At 40.8% G+C, this 15,924-nt stretch overlaps 2 protein-coding genes across 2 annotated transcripts; both read left to right on the forward strand.

Moving 5' to 3' along the window:
- Positions 1 to 653: 653 nt before the first annotated feature.
- On the forward strand, positions 654 to 1,595 carry LOC108271619 (odorant receptor 131-2-like). Its single transcript, XM_017479295.3, has one exon. It carries the CDS (start codon positions 654 to 656, stop codon positions 1,593 to 1,595), a length of 942 nt encoding a protein of 313 aa, XP_017334784.1.
- Positions 1,596 to 10,556: 8,961 nt separating this feature from the next.
- LOC108271618 (odorant receptor 131-2-like) lies at positions 10,557 to 11,504 on the forward strand. The gene has a single exon (XM_053683819.1). The coding sequence runs from the start codon at positions 10,557 to 10,559 to the stop codon at positions 11,502 to 11,504; it is 948 nt and encodes a 315-aa protein (XP_053539794.1).
- Positions 11,505 to 15,924: the final 4,420 nt, after the last annotated feature.

Below are 15,924 nucleotides of genomic sequence, written 5' to 3' on the forward strand. Positions count from 1 at the left end.
ACGATGACAACTTGACTAGACAGAATTGATTACCTAATATTTTGCAGCAATAACTGTGACAACATAAACATTTTTGGAGTAATTTTCTGGTATACTTCTTCATGAGTATTTTTCTCTTGTGTTAGTCACACGTATGTTAAACCATCTTTTTAAATACTTTGTACAGTCCCATAGGCTTTATGATCAGATCCTGTGACTTCATACTACATTCTTAATATAAACTACTGGTTTACATCTAAGCAATTTGTCCTGTTAACAGGCACTAACAGCAGTCATGGCAGCCAAAATTGGAATAGACTATTAGTCTGTACGCAAAGAATGGTTCAATCTTCGAAGGTGACTGCACTTTCTTACATGTGCACACCTCTATATTCCCCTGATGATGATGCATTATAAAACAGTGAGCTGAAGATACCAGTCCTTGTAACAAGCAGACAGCTTCCCACTGGCTAATGAAATAAAAAGGATATGGAGTGGAACTACTAATGTTATACAAGCTTGTTTCTAAAAGGTACAATGATTATTGCATCTTCTATCCTAGAAATACTTAGCAAATTAATTAATATTTTACTAATTAAAATATTTACTAATTAATATTTAAATATTTTATACCCCTGTTTTTTCAGGAATATTGTCTTCTTAAGAACGTTGCGATGAACATAACAGACCAACTTAGAATTCCAGACAATTATCAGGAAGCTTTTGCAAAAAATATTGTTATTGTTTCTCTTGCTATAATCATTATTTTCATAAATGGAATGTTAGTGGTCTCATTCTTCTGCAACTCTGTATTTCATAGTGAGTCCAGATACATTTTATACATTAACCTTGTAATAAATGATATCCTCATGATCTGCATATCAGTGACTTTGTATGTATTGACTTATGCATGGCCTTACATAAATGTTTCTGTTTGTTGTACACTATTAGCAATAGCATCAACTACTTATATGAACACTCCTTTGAATTTGGCTGGCATGGCAGTAGAACGTTACATTGCTATCTGTAAACCACTGCATCATAAACAGATCTGCACTGTGAAAAGTACCTATATGTTAATATGTTTGCTATGGGGAACTGGAGCTATCCCTGCAATGATAGACATCATCATTATCACTGCAATGCAGCCCAGTACTTTTTTTTATTCTCTCACATTCTGCCAACCGATTATTGTGTACAACACAGCTTATCATGCACAAAAGACCATTGTTACACAGGCTATTTATATGTCTGTTGTGTGGATAACTTTAATCTATACTTACTTTAAAGTTCTTTTTATAGCCAAAGTTGCCTCTTCTAGCCATCATCAAAATTCAGCTAAGAAGGCCCGAAATACAATCCTATTGCATGGTTGTCAGTTACTCCTCTGCATGATGTCATATGTAACACCTGTGTTGGATATGCTGTTAATTCCTTTTTTTCCAACTCATCGTACTAAGATCACCTTCTTTAACTATCTGCTTACAAACATTTTACCTAGATTCCTGAGTCCTCTAATTTATGGAATTCGAGATCAAAAGTTTGTGAGACATATTAAAGGCTACTTTTCCTGTAACATGGTCCTTGTAAAGGTTAGATTATCACATATGTGGTAGATCTGATCTGGATATAATAATAATAATAATAATAATAATAATAATGCATCAATATCTGTAATAAAGTACATGACTATTTAGTTGACTGGTGGAACAGAACAGTTTTTAAATAAATGAGTAAAAGGAGAATGGATGAACAGTGTTTGCGACTGAATTCTTTCTGTTGTGCTTTTAACAAGCCAATTGTCAATTATAATTGTTTTATAATTGTTTTACTGTTGCAGTACACAACTAAAGGACTTAAAAAGTTAATGTTTATTTCTACATATGTATACAACATTTTACCATCTTCATATAAATTTGAATTTATATATTGAAGAAGCCATCGTGATAATAAGTTTATTAAATAATACATTCAGGCTTGACTTGAGTTTACTGTCCAATTGGACCTGTATGAAATTTGGGAATTTGGACAATGTTTTTTTTTTTCGGTGTTGGGTGTACTCTAATACTTCAGATTGTATTCATCCATAATTTGTTTCTTATTGTTATCGTGACCTCAGTATTATAAAGTTCTATGTGGCATTTGGGCAAAACTTATTTAAAAACATAAAATGTGTCACTGAAGAATACTTTATATTTCTGTGATGCTATGTTTTTGTTTTGTTTGTTTGTTTGGTTTTTTGTTTGTTTTTTTTGCATCTCCAAACTGACATATACATGTGGTTTAATAAGGTTATATCTGCTAGTCATATATCATCATTGATGATAAACATAGGGTGAATACAATACAGGCAGTTTGACAATAAATATCCACAATCTGTTTACTCTCTGACAGAAAAGAACAGACCTGAAGCCTCACTATGGCGAGGTAATGTTTTATATGTGGATGTTTTACATATGTCTATACATCTTCTATAAACAAACATATAACCAAAGATAACAGCAAAAAGACACAACAGATTTCAATACATAGTCTTTTTTTTCCCCAAAAAGTAAACCCTGTTGGTGTACAGTACCATTGTCAAATGGCTGTCAGAGAGAATATTGTTTAGAAAATATTAGCTAATTAAATAAAATGACAAAGAATGTAACAGAAAATCATTAAGTCAGCAAGTTTGTTATTGTAAAAATAACATCTAGTCACATGACATGGTCATGTGAAATTTTCACCAGTTTTCAGATGAAATTTTCGCCAGTTACCTCAGCATTGACGATTTTGTTTACTTGAACACATGGGAAGGAAACGTCTGGGTTATGCATGTAGCCCTTTTCCCTGAGCGAGAACGAGACATTGCATGAGCTTCATGCTGTAGGAAGTGCCCTCGCACATGACCAATATGTGAAGTCTGTGTAAAATCATGCCTGTAAACCATGTCATCAGCTTGTCTTTGTCTGAAGCGCAGGCGCAATTTTACATGCATATTCCAGTATGACAAAGCTAAGCAGCATTTCATTCCCTTCTCAGGGAACAGGGTTACATGCTTAACCCAGATGTTCCCTTTCAAAGGGAATTCAATGTTTTTGGGAGCATCACACTGTGGGAACAAATATACCCACTCCATCATATTTAGGGTATGGCCTGTCACAGAGGCTCCATCAATAGGTGCGTGGCTTGCCAAAATAGAGGCCACATCGACCCTAACTGTAGAAGGAGCCAACCTTGTTGAGAAACATTGTTGTAAGAACTCCAGGGCTGTAGCCATTGTTTACAGTTTACTGGGTCTCTCTGACCTTCCTAGACTTTAACATGGTTTCTACAACCTCGGTTGAGAGACCAGCATCTATGAGATGGTGCCCCTCACGGGCCAAACTCAAATTTTCCATAGTTCTGACCGAGGGTGATAGATCAACTGTCTGGCTTGAGACAATAGAGAGAACCATATACGAGCTGTAACATATATGAGAAAGCCATATATGAGCAATACCGAATGAATGTGTGCAGCACAGACCACCCTGCCATGGCACACACATCCTGTAAGGGTACCCCTTAGATAAAGCCTATGAGGAGCCGACCCCCCTAGTGGAATGAGACCCTATACCCAGAGGTGTAGTGAGACCATGCACCTCATAAGCAATATCACCAGTTGGAGAGCAGACCTAGGCGCTTATGAATAATCCCACCTAGGATATAGGGAGGCCTTGGCTAATGCAGAGGCAAAGTCAAGGCAAGAAGGGGAAACAGAAATGTCAGGGCCAGCCAAAAGAGCTACCTTTAGGGTCTGAAACTTCTCTGAAGCTGACTCTAAGGACTCAAATGGGGCACCTGACAGAGCTTCCTGGACCACAGAAGGTCCCAAGAAGGTATGCATGGTCTGCAGATGGGCCTCAGCTGTCTGACATCATGCATAAACCTCCATATGTTGCCCCACATAAGCTCCGTCAGTAGGGGCGTGGCACAGCTATTGCACAGTTACTGGGTCTCAGTGGTGTTCCTCACACCATGATAAAAAAAAGTTGTCACTTAAATGCATACAATTTTCTCATGGATGGTGTTCTAGCATTTAACATGGTCTCTACAACCTCGGTTGAGACACCGGAATCTATGAGCTGGTGCCCCTCAGGGGCCAGACTCAGTTTCCATAGTTCCAGTAAGGGTGATAAATCCTCTGGTTTGAGACAATAGATCCCTGCAAACGGGAATCTTCAAGGAAGTGCCGTCCAGCAGAGATATTATCTCCAAGAACCATATTTGAGCTTGCCAATTCAAGCACAGTTCGAGCTGGCGAACTCTCGCTAGAGCCTGTGTCTACCATGGCATCCAGCCTTGACTCTTTTTCTTTCTTTGCTGTGGGAGGATTGAGGACAAACTATAGCAAGCAGCATGTTGTCTCCTCGGAGACGAACATGTCCACTTCCGCTCGGCCAAACCTCCGCCATATGGACTTACCCACTTGAGGATGGAGCCTCCAATCCCCGTAAATCAGTCCCTGCCTCGACAGGATGTCTGCCCCCACATTCCGGTTTACCGGAATGTTCATTGCATTCACTGACAACACTCTCTCCTTGGCAGAGAAGAATTAGTTGAGCCTGCCTGAACAGGGGGCATGAACATAATCCTCCCTGGTGTTTGACAAGACCACCTCTGTATTTTCTAAGACATGGTAACATCTCAACTGAGGAGAAGAATTTCAGTGCTAGAAGAGGATAGAAATGCCCTCATTGTATTCGAATCCCATATAACCCATAGAAAAGTTGCTGTTGACTGGAGAAGCAACTTTCCCTGAGGTTCAACCTAAGCCCCAAGCTCCTAACATGGGCAAGAACAACAACTCGATGTTGAATCATCAACTTTCTGGACATGTCATATCTAAAATGACTAGGTTTCTGAATTTCCTCTAGTTAGTCAAACAATAATCCTCAATTTACTGATCAAAATGAAACTACGAACAAGATAGATGAGAGAAGCAAAAATCCAGTTTATCGTTCAAAAAACAACATGAGATCCCCTCGTGAGACGTCCCAAAAGTGATCTAAATCTAAGCACAGATTCAATGCCCTATTTATACAGTCTTATCTTTAGCTTATGCCCAATTATCTCATTCTTTTTGAATCCCAATATGCTTTATTACATTACATTTTACATTACATTACATTTATTCACTTAGCAGACGCTCTTATCCAAAGCAACTTACAAATGAGAAAGATACAAGCAAAGCGATATCAAGCAGAGAACAATACAAGAAGTGCTACCATTATTAACGTCTTTTTTTCTGATTCCCCTTAAAAACTACTTCTTGGATTTTAAAATACCATTAGAACAAACTTTTCTCGTTCTGAAATAACCTTAAAACACATTTTCAGCCATTGGATATCCCATTATCTTCATGTTTTTCTTTTGGGTATTTTAAACATTTTACAAGACCCTTACTGCCATTCCCACTTCCGGTAATCGAGCTGTGCGCATCTCATTGCCAATTGTCCTGAACAATTTGAATATTTTCATCACTTCTTCATTATGGGTGAGATATATTTTTATTATTGCTCAATGTTACACATATTTATTTTCTAATTTAAGTTTGTTCATATGTTTTTTGGTGCTTCTTTAGACATTCTATGAGTATATGTGTGTGTGTTTCTCTTGAACATTTTTGTGAGTGTGTGTGTTTGTCTCTCAAAACATCGTATGAGTGTGTTTTTCAACTTTATGCTTTTTCCATGTCATGTATTGATACCTGTTTCCTACATTCTTTGCATGTGCTTGTACATGTATTTATATGAATATATTTTAAGTGTTACCACTACTGTTTTTTCTAATTTTCATTCTTTCTCTCTGATCTCTGTCTAGTTGATCAACGCCCACCTGCAGATGGACTTTCTCTCTCTCGGCTGCTCAATCTCACAGGCTTGGGTGAATATATACGCCATCAACTGGCTTATTTAGCCATTGATGTTACAGCTTTGCTGGAATGTCTCTGCTCTTCACCAGTACCCACAGGGTTTCCTTATTCTCCCGCTTATCGTATCATTCCATCGGTGACCTGTGTTCATTCTTCCACTCAAACTGAAGCTCAACTTTCTCTTCTGTGGAGGCCCTGTTTATTCTTTTCTCTGATGATGATAGTAGCTTTGCTTCAAACACATCATATGACCTCCAGTTGCAACCTGTGAATCTCTGGTGAACTCCATCCCCAAGAGGGTTAAGGCAGTGCTGGAAAATAATGGTGGCCACACAAAATATTGACACTTTGGACCCAATTTGGACATTTTCACTTAGGGGTGTACTCACTTTTGTTGTAAGTGGTTTAGACATTAATGGCTGTGTGTTGAGTTACTTTGAGGGGACACAAATTTACACTGTTATACAAGCTGTACACTCACTACTTTACATTGTAGCAAAGTGCCATTTCTTCAGTGTTGTCAGATTAAAAGATATAATCAAATATTTACAAAAATGTGAGGGGTGTACTCACTTTTGTAAGATACTGTGTGTGTGTGTGTGTGTGTATATATATATATATATATATATATATATATATATATATATATATATATATATATATATAATTTCCACAATGAGCACAGTCAGCCCACTCAGGGGCTACTCCCCCCAAAAAATTATGCACTGGCTGTCAACTCTGGCTCCTCGGAGTCTGAGGGTGTGGGTTGACTCTCTATACCGTGTGGACAAGTCACTTCATGAGCTCCATAACCCGGAAGACTTCAGATACTGGTCGTGCGTGAGGGCGCTTCTTTCAGAGTGCATTCCCTTTGAAAGGGAATGGTGCTTTATTTGCAAATGTTTTATGTGATATTCCAATTTTCCGATTAATTTACATTTGCAGCTTGGATGGAAACATAGCTACTGACAGTCTGCTTTTGCCTTACATTTTTTGAAACAGGTGCATATAATATTTCAGAACGGATTAAATTAATTATTTTTCCTCAAAATTCTACAAATACCCCATAATGACAACGTGAAAGAAGTTTGTTTGAAATTTTTGCAAATTTATTTAAAATAAAAAACAAAAAAGCACATGTACATAAGTATTCACAGCCTTTGACACTCAAAATTGAGCTCAGGTGCATCCTGTTTTCACTGATCATCCTTGAGATGTTTCTACAACTCGATTGGAGTCCACCTGTGGTAAATTCAGTTGATTGGACATGATTTGGAAAGGCACACACCTGTCTATATAAGGTCCCAAACTTAACAATGCATGTCAGAGCACAAACCAAGCCATGGAGTCCAAGGAACTGTCTGTAGACCTCCGAGATAGGATTGTATTGAGGCACAGATCTGGGGAAGGGTACAGAAACATTTCTGCAGCATTGAAGGTCCCAATGAGTACAGTGGCCTCCATCATCCTTAAACGGAAGAAGTTTGGAACCACATGGACTCTTAAAGTTGGCTATAGAGCTGGCCGGCCGGCCAAACTGAGCGATCGGGGGAGAAGGGCGAAGGGCCTTAGTCAGGGAGGTGACCAAAAGCCCAATGGTCACTCTGACAGCACTCCAGCATATCTCTGTGGAGAAAGGAGAACCTTCCAGAAGAACAACCATCTCTGCAGCACTCCACCAATCAGGCCTGTATGGTTGAGTGGCCAGACGGAAGCCACTCCTCAGTAAAAGGCACATGACAGCCTACCTGGAGTTTGCCAAAAGGCACTTGAAGGACTCTCAGAACATGATGAAACAATGATTGAACTCTTTGATCTGAATGGCAAGCGTAATGTCTGGAGGAAACCAGGCACCATTGATCACCTGGCAAATACCATCCCTACAGTGAAGCATGGTGGTGGCAGCATCATGATGTGGGGATGTTTTTCAGTGGCAGGAACTGGGAGACTAGTCAGGATCGAAGGAAAGATGAATGCAGCAATGTACAGAGAAGTCCTTGATGAAAACCTGCTCCAGAGTTCATCTTCCATCGGTACAATGACCCTAAGCACACAGCCAAGATAACAAAGGAGTGGCTACAGGACAACTCTATGAATGTCCTTGAGTGGCCCAGCAAGAGCCCAGACTTGAACCCAATTGAACATCTCTGGAGAGACCTAAAATTGGCTGTGCACCAACGCTCCCCATCCAACCTGATGGAGCTTGAGAGGTCCTGCAAAGAAGAATGGGAGAAACTGACCAAAAATTGGTGTGCCAAGCTTGTAGCATCATACTCAAAAACACTTGAGGCTGTAATTGGTGCCAAAGGTGTTTCAACAAAGTATTGAGCAAAGGCTGTGAATACATGTGCTTTTTTTTTCTTTTCTATTTTTAATAAATTTGCAAAGATTTCAAACAAACTTCTTTCATGTTGTCATTATGGGGTATTGTTTGTAGAATTTTGAGGAAAATAATGAATTTAATCCATTTTGGAATAAGGTTGTAACATAACAAAATGTGGGAAAAGTGAAGCGCTGTGAATACTTTCCGGATGCACAGTAAATTAGCTGGTAGAACTTTGTCTGAACTCATTTCAAATGTTGTTTTCAAAAATTAAAAGATTTTTTTTTCAGGCACTATATTACTTATGAAATTGTGATACTACTCCAAGTACTCTGTGCTGAGCATGAGAATCACTCAAACTCACCACACAGAATATGAGGTGCAATAAAGTAACTTTCTGTAAATTGAAAATGAGCTTCATATTCTTTTTGTTCCACTCTGATGAGAGCCACAGCATGCACTGAAAAGCATTTAATGAAAGAATGCATCTCTTGACCTGCATTCAAGTGTGCATTTGCAAACTTCCTGTTTGCATTTGGTTTATCTATTTGCATCATGCATTTTGCCTGGGCCCAGAACAACCCCTTTTCATTAAAATGGCCCCCACGAAAACACATACCCATGTACAAAAATATACAAACCCCACAAAATGTAAATGACTAATGCATAATCAAACTTTAACTCCTTCTATTGCCAAATTCAATAATGCTTTAATAACTTTAGCCATACACTCACGAGTTAACCAGTTCTTCTATTTTCTTTTTTCATTTCTGTTTCGTGCACCTGATCTATGTGATCTCTTAGCAAACTTGCATGAATGAAAGTATTGAATAGCACGAGATCCCCTTCATATAAGGAAATGTGTGTAAAATTAAAAATAATTTTACAAAATAATAATTTATATTAATCATATTATTTATATTAATTGAGTCACAATATTCATGAGTTTTAAACAATGTATAGGCCTACATTTTTGACCATCATAGTTTAATCAAATTGACATTTTTTCAGATGTTTTTATTTTGCATGATAGTGCTACTTAACATAACTGGGCCCAAACCTTTCCTGAGCCTCTGACAGCTTCCCTGGCTGTCCCACCCTGATGGATAGTGTCACAATTCAAGGTTGAGCCAGAAGCAGGTGCAGATAATGACTTTTATTGACGTAAACGTAATATCAAAGAAAGACACGAACACAACTTGGAAAACTACTGTGGCATGAAACAAAACACTGAGACATAAACAACATGAATCTAAGACTACTTGACATAATACTGTGGCAAAACTAAACATAAACTAACAAGATCAAGAAACATGGAACACAGGGGTCTAAGACAACGAAAGACAAGCACATAGTGCAGACCAGGACTATATATACACATGAGTGCTCATTAACCAAAAAATGAATCAGATGCAGGTGGTCATGTGACAACTAGAGCAGTGCAGTGGCTGATGGGGAGTGGAGTCCAGAGTTTCCCGATACGTGACAAATAGAAGAGCTCCTTTATGGTTCTCACCAACAGCTGAACACTGATCTGCCAGCTAGCGGCCACTTCTACATAGTAACAGTCAGAATTTATAGCTACAGCTATAAATTCAGCCACAAGTATTTCCATGTATTTTCCTGTAAACCCTATCTGATTGGTCTCGCCTCCGTTCACTGAAGATATAAACACATGCTCTGTTCTGACAGTCTGGTCTCCAACATAAACACTGTGCTTTTTTCTGCATTGCTGCCATCTGCCATCTACATCACTGAAGTTCGCATCAATGAAATATCCTGTTCCTCTGGAAACTTCATGTACTACCTGAACTTTACTGCACCCTACTGTTACTACTGAAGTATACTGCAGTTACTCCCTTACTTATTCAAAATATATTCAATATACAAAATATGAACATGCAAGGTTACAAGTATTCCTATTAAAGTGGTCAATGAGTGTACATACTGTGTGTGTGTGTGTGTGTGTGTGTGTGTGTGTGTGTGTGTGTGTGTGTGTGTGTGTGTGTCCTAAAATATTTTAAGATGAATCAGGTGTAAAAGCTAACATTGTCCATAGGGACAGCTTTCCATTCAGTATAGTGACTTGGGAAATTCCACCCCACGGATCCCTATTTAACACTCACTTAAACTATATAAACTTCTGTTTCTCAGTGAACGTTTACAACCAGCTAGCTTAAATACATCTTGCACAGGCAAAGTAATCTATCTTGTAGTCTTTAAACCTATCCATAACTGTACATTGATGAACCAGTGTTGGTTTTAATTTTGTGGATGAGTAAACAGCATCTTGTTAAGTTACTTCATTATCTTTAAGGTCTTCACAGTGATTAAAAGGTTCTGAAGTGTTTTCAGAAAATGAACTTCTCAGCGAATGGCACCAGCAGTACGGAACGCTTTGAGGAATTTTTCAGCAAAATATTAGTAAGCGTTCTTCTTGGCTTTACCATAATTTGTATCAATGGATCACTTGTTTTCACCTTCTTCAAAAGCTCAGTTTTCTATAACAATCCAAGATATGTTTTATACATACATTTGGTTATCAATGACATGATTATGGTTGGTGTCTCTGTGACTCTCCTTGTATTGGCATATACATGGAACAATGTACGCATTTCATTCTGTTTTGTATTAGTAATCATAGCTTCAGCCACTCAGAAGAACACACCACTAATCTTGGCTGCTATGGCAATTGAGCGTTATATTGCCATCTGTAAACCTTTGCATCATTCTCAGATCTGTACATTACATAGAACTTTTATTCTTAATGTTTTGATATGGGGAGTTGGACTTATTCCTCCACTGACGGACTTTGTTATTTCTGCCATCATATTTCCTTTGTTCATTTATAACACTGTAACTGTCTGCTCTTCATCATTTCTGTACAACACTGTTTATCATGATCAGAGAAAGCAAGCTACGGAGGTAATTTACATGTCCTTTGTGTGGATCGTTCTTGTCTACACTTATTGTAGGGTGCTGATTGCAGCCAGAAAGATGTCAAGTGACAAGGAATCTACTAAAAAAGCCAAGAGAACAATCCTTTTGCATGGAGTACAGCAATTGCTCTGTATGTTGTCCTTTACCCCTCCTGTGCTAGACTTTGTTTTTGTTCGTATTTTGCCTACTCAATGGAGAAAGATCAGTTTTTATGCATACTTGATAACAAACATTGTGCCACGCCTGCTCAGTCCTCTAATTTATGGTATGCGAGATCAGACATTTGTCAAACATTTGAATAGAAATTTCTCATTCAGAGTATTAATTTTAAAAGTAGAATCTGACAAAAACATAGTCATAAAATAATATCTTGTTTGTTCCTTAAAATCTTCAACATGGAAAGAAAAGAAAACATGGGAAAAAACCCAGAATTAAGGCAAATTCTTTTGTTACAAGGTGTTACATTTGCATATGTCAATAACATAGAAAAGAAAAAGTAAAGAAAAGATAAATGCAGTACATGGATATAAACATGAAAAGTGGGGCGGACCAGCATCTCACAGAAGTATCTATATCGTTTGGCTAGAAGGAATATATTTAATTTATTTCTATTTGTCCACAGGTATTTGGGAGAATAATGCTTGCTTGGCATAATGGCATACATTATAAATAATTAATGTATCTGATTTTCAAGTATGTGTAATTCTTATTTTGCTTGCACTTTAACCCTTAAATGCATACATGTTTCGCCAATCATGATTACATATTCGGCTCATTAGTGACCCGGAGTTTATATCTAACGCGGATGGATCTCTAAACTGCCCCAGTATTATAAAATTGTCCTAATCTGTTATTAACAATTACAAAATACTAAAATACAGCATATTTCATTATATTTTGACATTTTATTTATCAATAAGCATATAAAATATATACACCATTAAAATTACACATTTATAATTCACACACTAAAATAATGAAAATATTGTAGCATTTACATTCAATCATTTCGGTCACCATAACAAAATTAAAATCATTACAATATTTAACATTTTTGTAATTAAAGTAATTTTATCATGTTGGATTTATCATAAAACTTGCCTCAGGTGTTGTCACTGCTTGCAGGTCTACCAGACTGATCAAATCTAAAACTTTTCTAACTAGACTAATTTGTTCCTAGCCAGGGGAGGCACAACTAAGTTATAGATAGCTCCTAAAGTGCCATGCAAAGTACATTATCTTTCCTTATGCTCTGCTCATATCATGTTCAAGTAAACTGCAATTCATGTACACATTTACACACCTTTTTTTCCTGATCAGCATCAGATGATGTTACTGTTTCAGTTTTAACCCATTTACTGGTATAAAATAAACACAAAAATCAGCATGTATCTGTTTTTCCTCACACTGCCTGTGTATGGCATTTGGCAGAATTGACAGCTGTCAGCCACAAGTATTTCCGTGTCTTTTTCTGTAAAGCCTGTTTGATTGGTCTCGCCTCCAATCATTTGTATACGCTTTTAACAATGGACATTGTCTCAATGCAGCTTTACAGAAACATATAAAGACAGGATACAGGTTTTAAGTATGTGAATTTATCCCTATTGAGCAACCCCAAGGCCATAGTAGTAACAGTAGTCCCAGCAATTACAGCGAGAATGTCCATGTGGAATTGAGGTCCAAAACCATTTCCATGGTACTTCAAGCAGTACCACCATAATTCTAAAATATATGTTTGGTACAAAAACAGGACAATATATTCTGGCACAAAACCTGCAGGCCTCTGTCAGACAGCTGAAGATGAAGACAGTTTTCACCTTCCAGCATGACAAGAACCCAAAGCCAAGTCAACAATGGGACGGCTTTAGAAGAAGGATATCAACATTGTAAAATGGCCCACAGAGCCCAGATCTAAAGTATCTTAATCTTATTGAAAACCTGTGGAATGACTTGAAGAGAGCTGTGCGCAGATGATCCCCTCACAATTTGATAGATCTTGAGCAATTTTGCAAGGATGAGTGGAATAAAATTGCCAAATCAAGATGGGCTATCACTCTCCACTCCTCTCCAGCAATAGCTGGTGTGTGTTGGGTGTTCTAGCACTCCTTAGTACTGACACCTGGTTTCTGGGCTCGTTACCAGAGTGTATCTCTGCGTGGCAACAGGTCGGAGGCTGGTGCACAAAAGGGAAAGAGCACTCCTCCAGCGACTGCCGCTATGGTGCTGAAGTGACAGCTCCGCTTCAGCACCACCAATGTTTTTGACAGCCGGAGAGCACGTGGCTGCAGGGCGGGGCTGCCGACACACACAAGGCTGGCAGCTGATGATCAGCGCGGCTGCTCTCCACCATCCAGCAGCCGATGGGAGAGTATAAAAGGGCCATCCTCTGCTAGCAAAGGGAGAGAGGGCCCCCAAGATATGCATGATAATTTGTTTTATGTTTCTTGTAGAGGATTCGGAGAAAATGATGGATTTCGCACCCTGGCTGCTCCCGCAGTACTGTCTGACTGCAGAACAGCCACTCAAAAAGCTCCCAGCACGGTCCAGGCAGCCCCGTGAATGACACCGGTGCCCGAGCACTTGCACATCCTTTACACCCCACTGCAGCTCCTTTGCACCCCACACCCTCACAGAATTTAAATAAACTCTGCATGTTTGCCACAGAAACAGCCTCTTGTGTGCCTGTGCTCCGCCTACCGCTGTCTATGCCCGCTACACTGGTGGAGGATGCAGGCATGAGCATAGACCCACCCACTTAAGAAAAAAAAAAAACACAACAACCACATTGGAAAAAAAAATGCAGCACCTAATGGAGACCAGTCCCCAGCAACAGTCTGTAACGCTGCAGCTTGCCCAAAGCCTGCAGGTCAAAACCCGGGAGGTTCTTGTCTGGAAAACAACGACCCCTGTGGCTACCACACCTCTCTCTGACCCCGGCCGAGAATCCTGGCACCTTCTTCCCCACCTGACCCTGGAGGACAACATTGAGGCCTACCTAGAGACCTTTGAAAGGGTCGCCCACCGAGAAGACTGGGGCACCAAAGAGTGGCCATGCATCCTCGGCCCGCTGCTCTCCGTTGAAGCATGCGCGGCGTATTACACCCTCTCTCCGGAGGAAGCAGCAGACTATGGGGAAGTAAAGAGGGAGATTCTGAACGCCAGTGCTACGCCGAGGAGGGAAAGCCACCCGAAGCCACCCCACCTACGGAACACCCAGTGATGAGCCCATGCCGGTAAAGCCAGTATAGCTGGGCCGGGGGGCGCCAAAGAAGGCCCAGAAACCCTGGCTGGAAGGGTGTGCCCTCCATACTCTGGACCCGACAAAAGCACCCCAGGGAGCGAAGGAAGCACGAGTAGGCCTACATGGCTCAAGGCGAGGAGGATGCCATGGCAGAAGGTGAGCCGCACACACATCCTAATCCTATGTCATTTGTGTTCCAAAAGGTGAACTGGCAGGGGAACTTCGGGTGGAAGCAGAAGGAGGAGGACCGCCTGAAGCATTGCTGGGCCCAGGTGCATCGGATCGAAGGGGTCAACCAGAGTCTGGACCAGAAACTCCCCTCTGCCTACTCTCTAGTCAGGGGAGGCCTGCTTTACCACCGGACAAGCCGCAGAGGGGAAATCATGGACCTTTTGGTAGTCCCCAAGACAAGAACCCAAACACAATGCACCTGGCCCATGCCCATCAGCTCGGGGGCTACCTGGGGGCTGGAAACACCCTAGAAAAGCTGAAGGACTGCTTTGTCTGGCCAGGGATGGATGCAGAGTTCCGGGGCTTCTGTCAACAATGCCCCCAGTGCCAATGTACGGCCCGGAGGAAGCCCCCGCCGGCGCCCCTTATCTCGCTTCCCATCATAGGCATTCCCTTTGAGATGATCGGCATGGACCTCGTTAGGCCACTTCCAAAATCCGCCCAGGGTCATGAATGCATACTGGTCATCGTGGACTACGCCACCAGGCACCCTGAGATGGTTCCGCTATGTAAAGCCACCTCCTGCATAATTGCTAAAGAGCTGGTCGTCCTGTTCAGCCATGTGGGGATCCCGAAAGACATACTGACAGACCAAGGTACGCCTTTTGTGTCAAAACTAAAGTCTGATCTGTGTCGGCTTTTGCAGGTAAAACACCTGAAAGCGTCTGTCTACCACCCACAAGCTGATGGGCTTGTCGAACGGTTTAACCAAGCCCTGAAGTGAATGCTGCGCCAGGTGGTAGACGAGGAAGGAGGAACTGGAAACTCCTCCTGCCCTACGTCCTGCGTTCGCTGTCTGGGATTGCCCCCAAGCATCCACGGGCTTTACACCCTTCGAGCTCCTCTTTGGATGGCAACCTTGAGGACTACTGAACGTGGCATGGGAAGCATGGGAAGAACAGCCCTCCCCGTTCTGCTTGGTCATTGACTACATACAGAAGATGCAGGATAAGATCGACCGAGTGGCCCCGATCATCCAGGAACTCATTAGAGCCACCCAGGAGGAACAGTAAAGAGTGTATAACTGTACAGCGCAACCATGAGAGTTCCCACCTGGCGATCGGGTACTCCTACTAGTGCCAAACAGCTCCTGTAAGTTCCTAGCCTGGTGGCAAGGCCCATATACAGTCCTCGAGAGGAAGGGCGCCGTGAACTATCACCTGCAGCAGCCCAGTAGTCAAGCGGAGACAAAAACATATCACGTAAACCCGATGAATAAGTGGGTGGAGCCGGCACCCATATTGCTTGTGTTCACAACGAGGGCGCCTTGGTCCAGCAAGGGGAAGACCTCACCCCCACACAAAGACAGGAGTT

The sequence above is a fragment of the Ictalurus punctatus genome, chromosome 11 (assembly GCF_001660625.3).
Source record: "Ictalurus punctatus breed USDA103 chromosome 11, Coco_2.0, whole genome shotgun sequence".
NCBI classification, from domain to species: domain Eukaryota; kingdom Metazoa; phylum Chordata; class Actinopteri; order Siluriformes; family Ictaluridae; genus Ictalurus; species Ictalurus punctatus.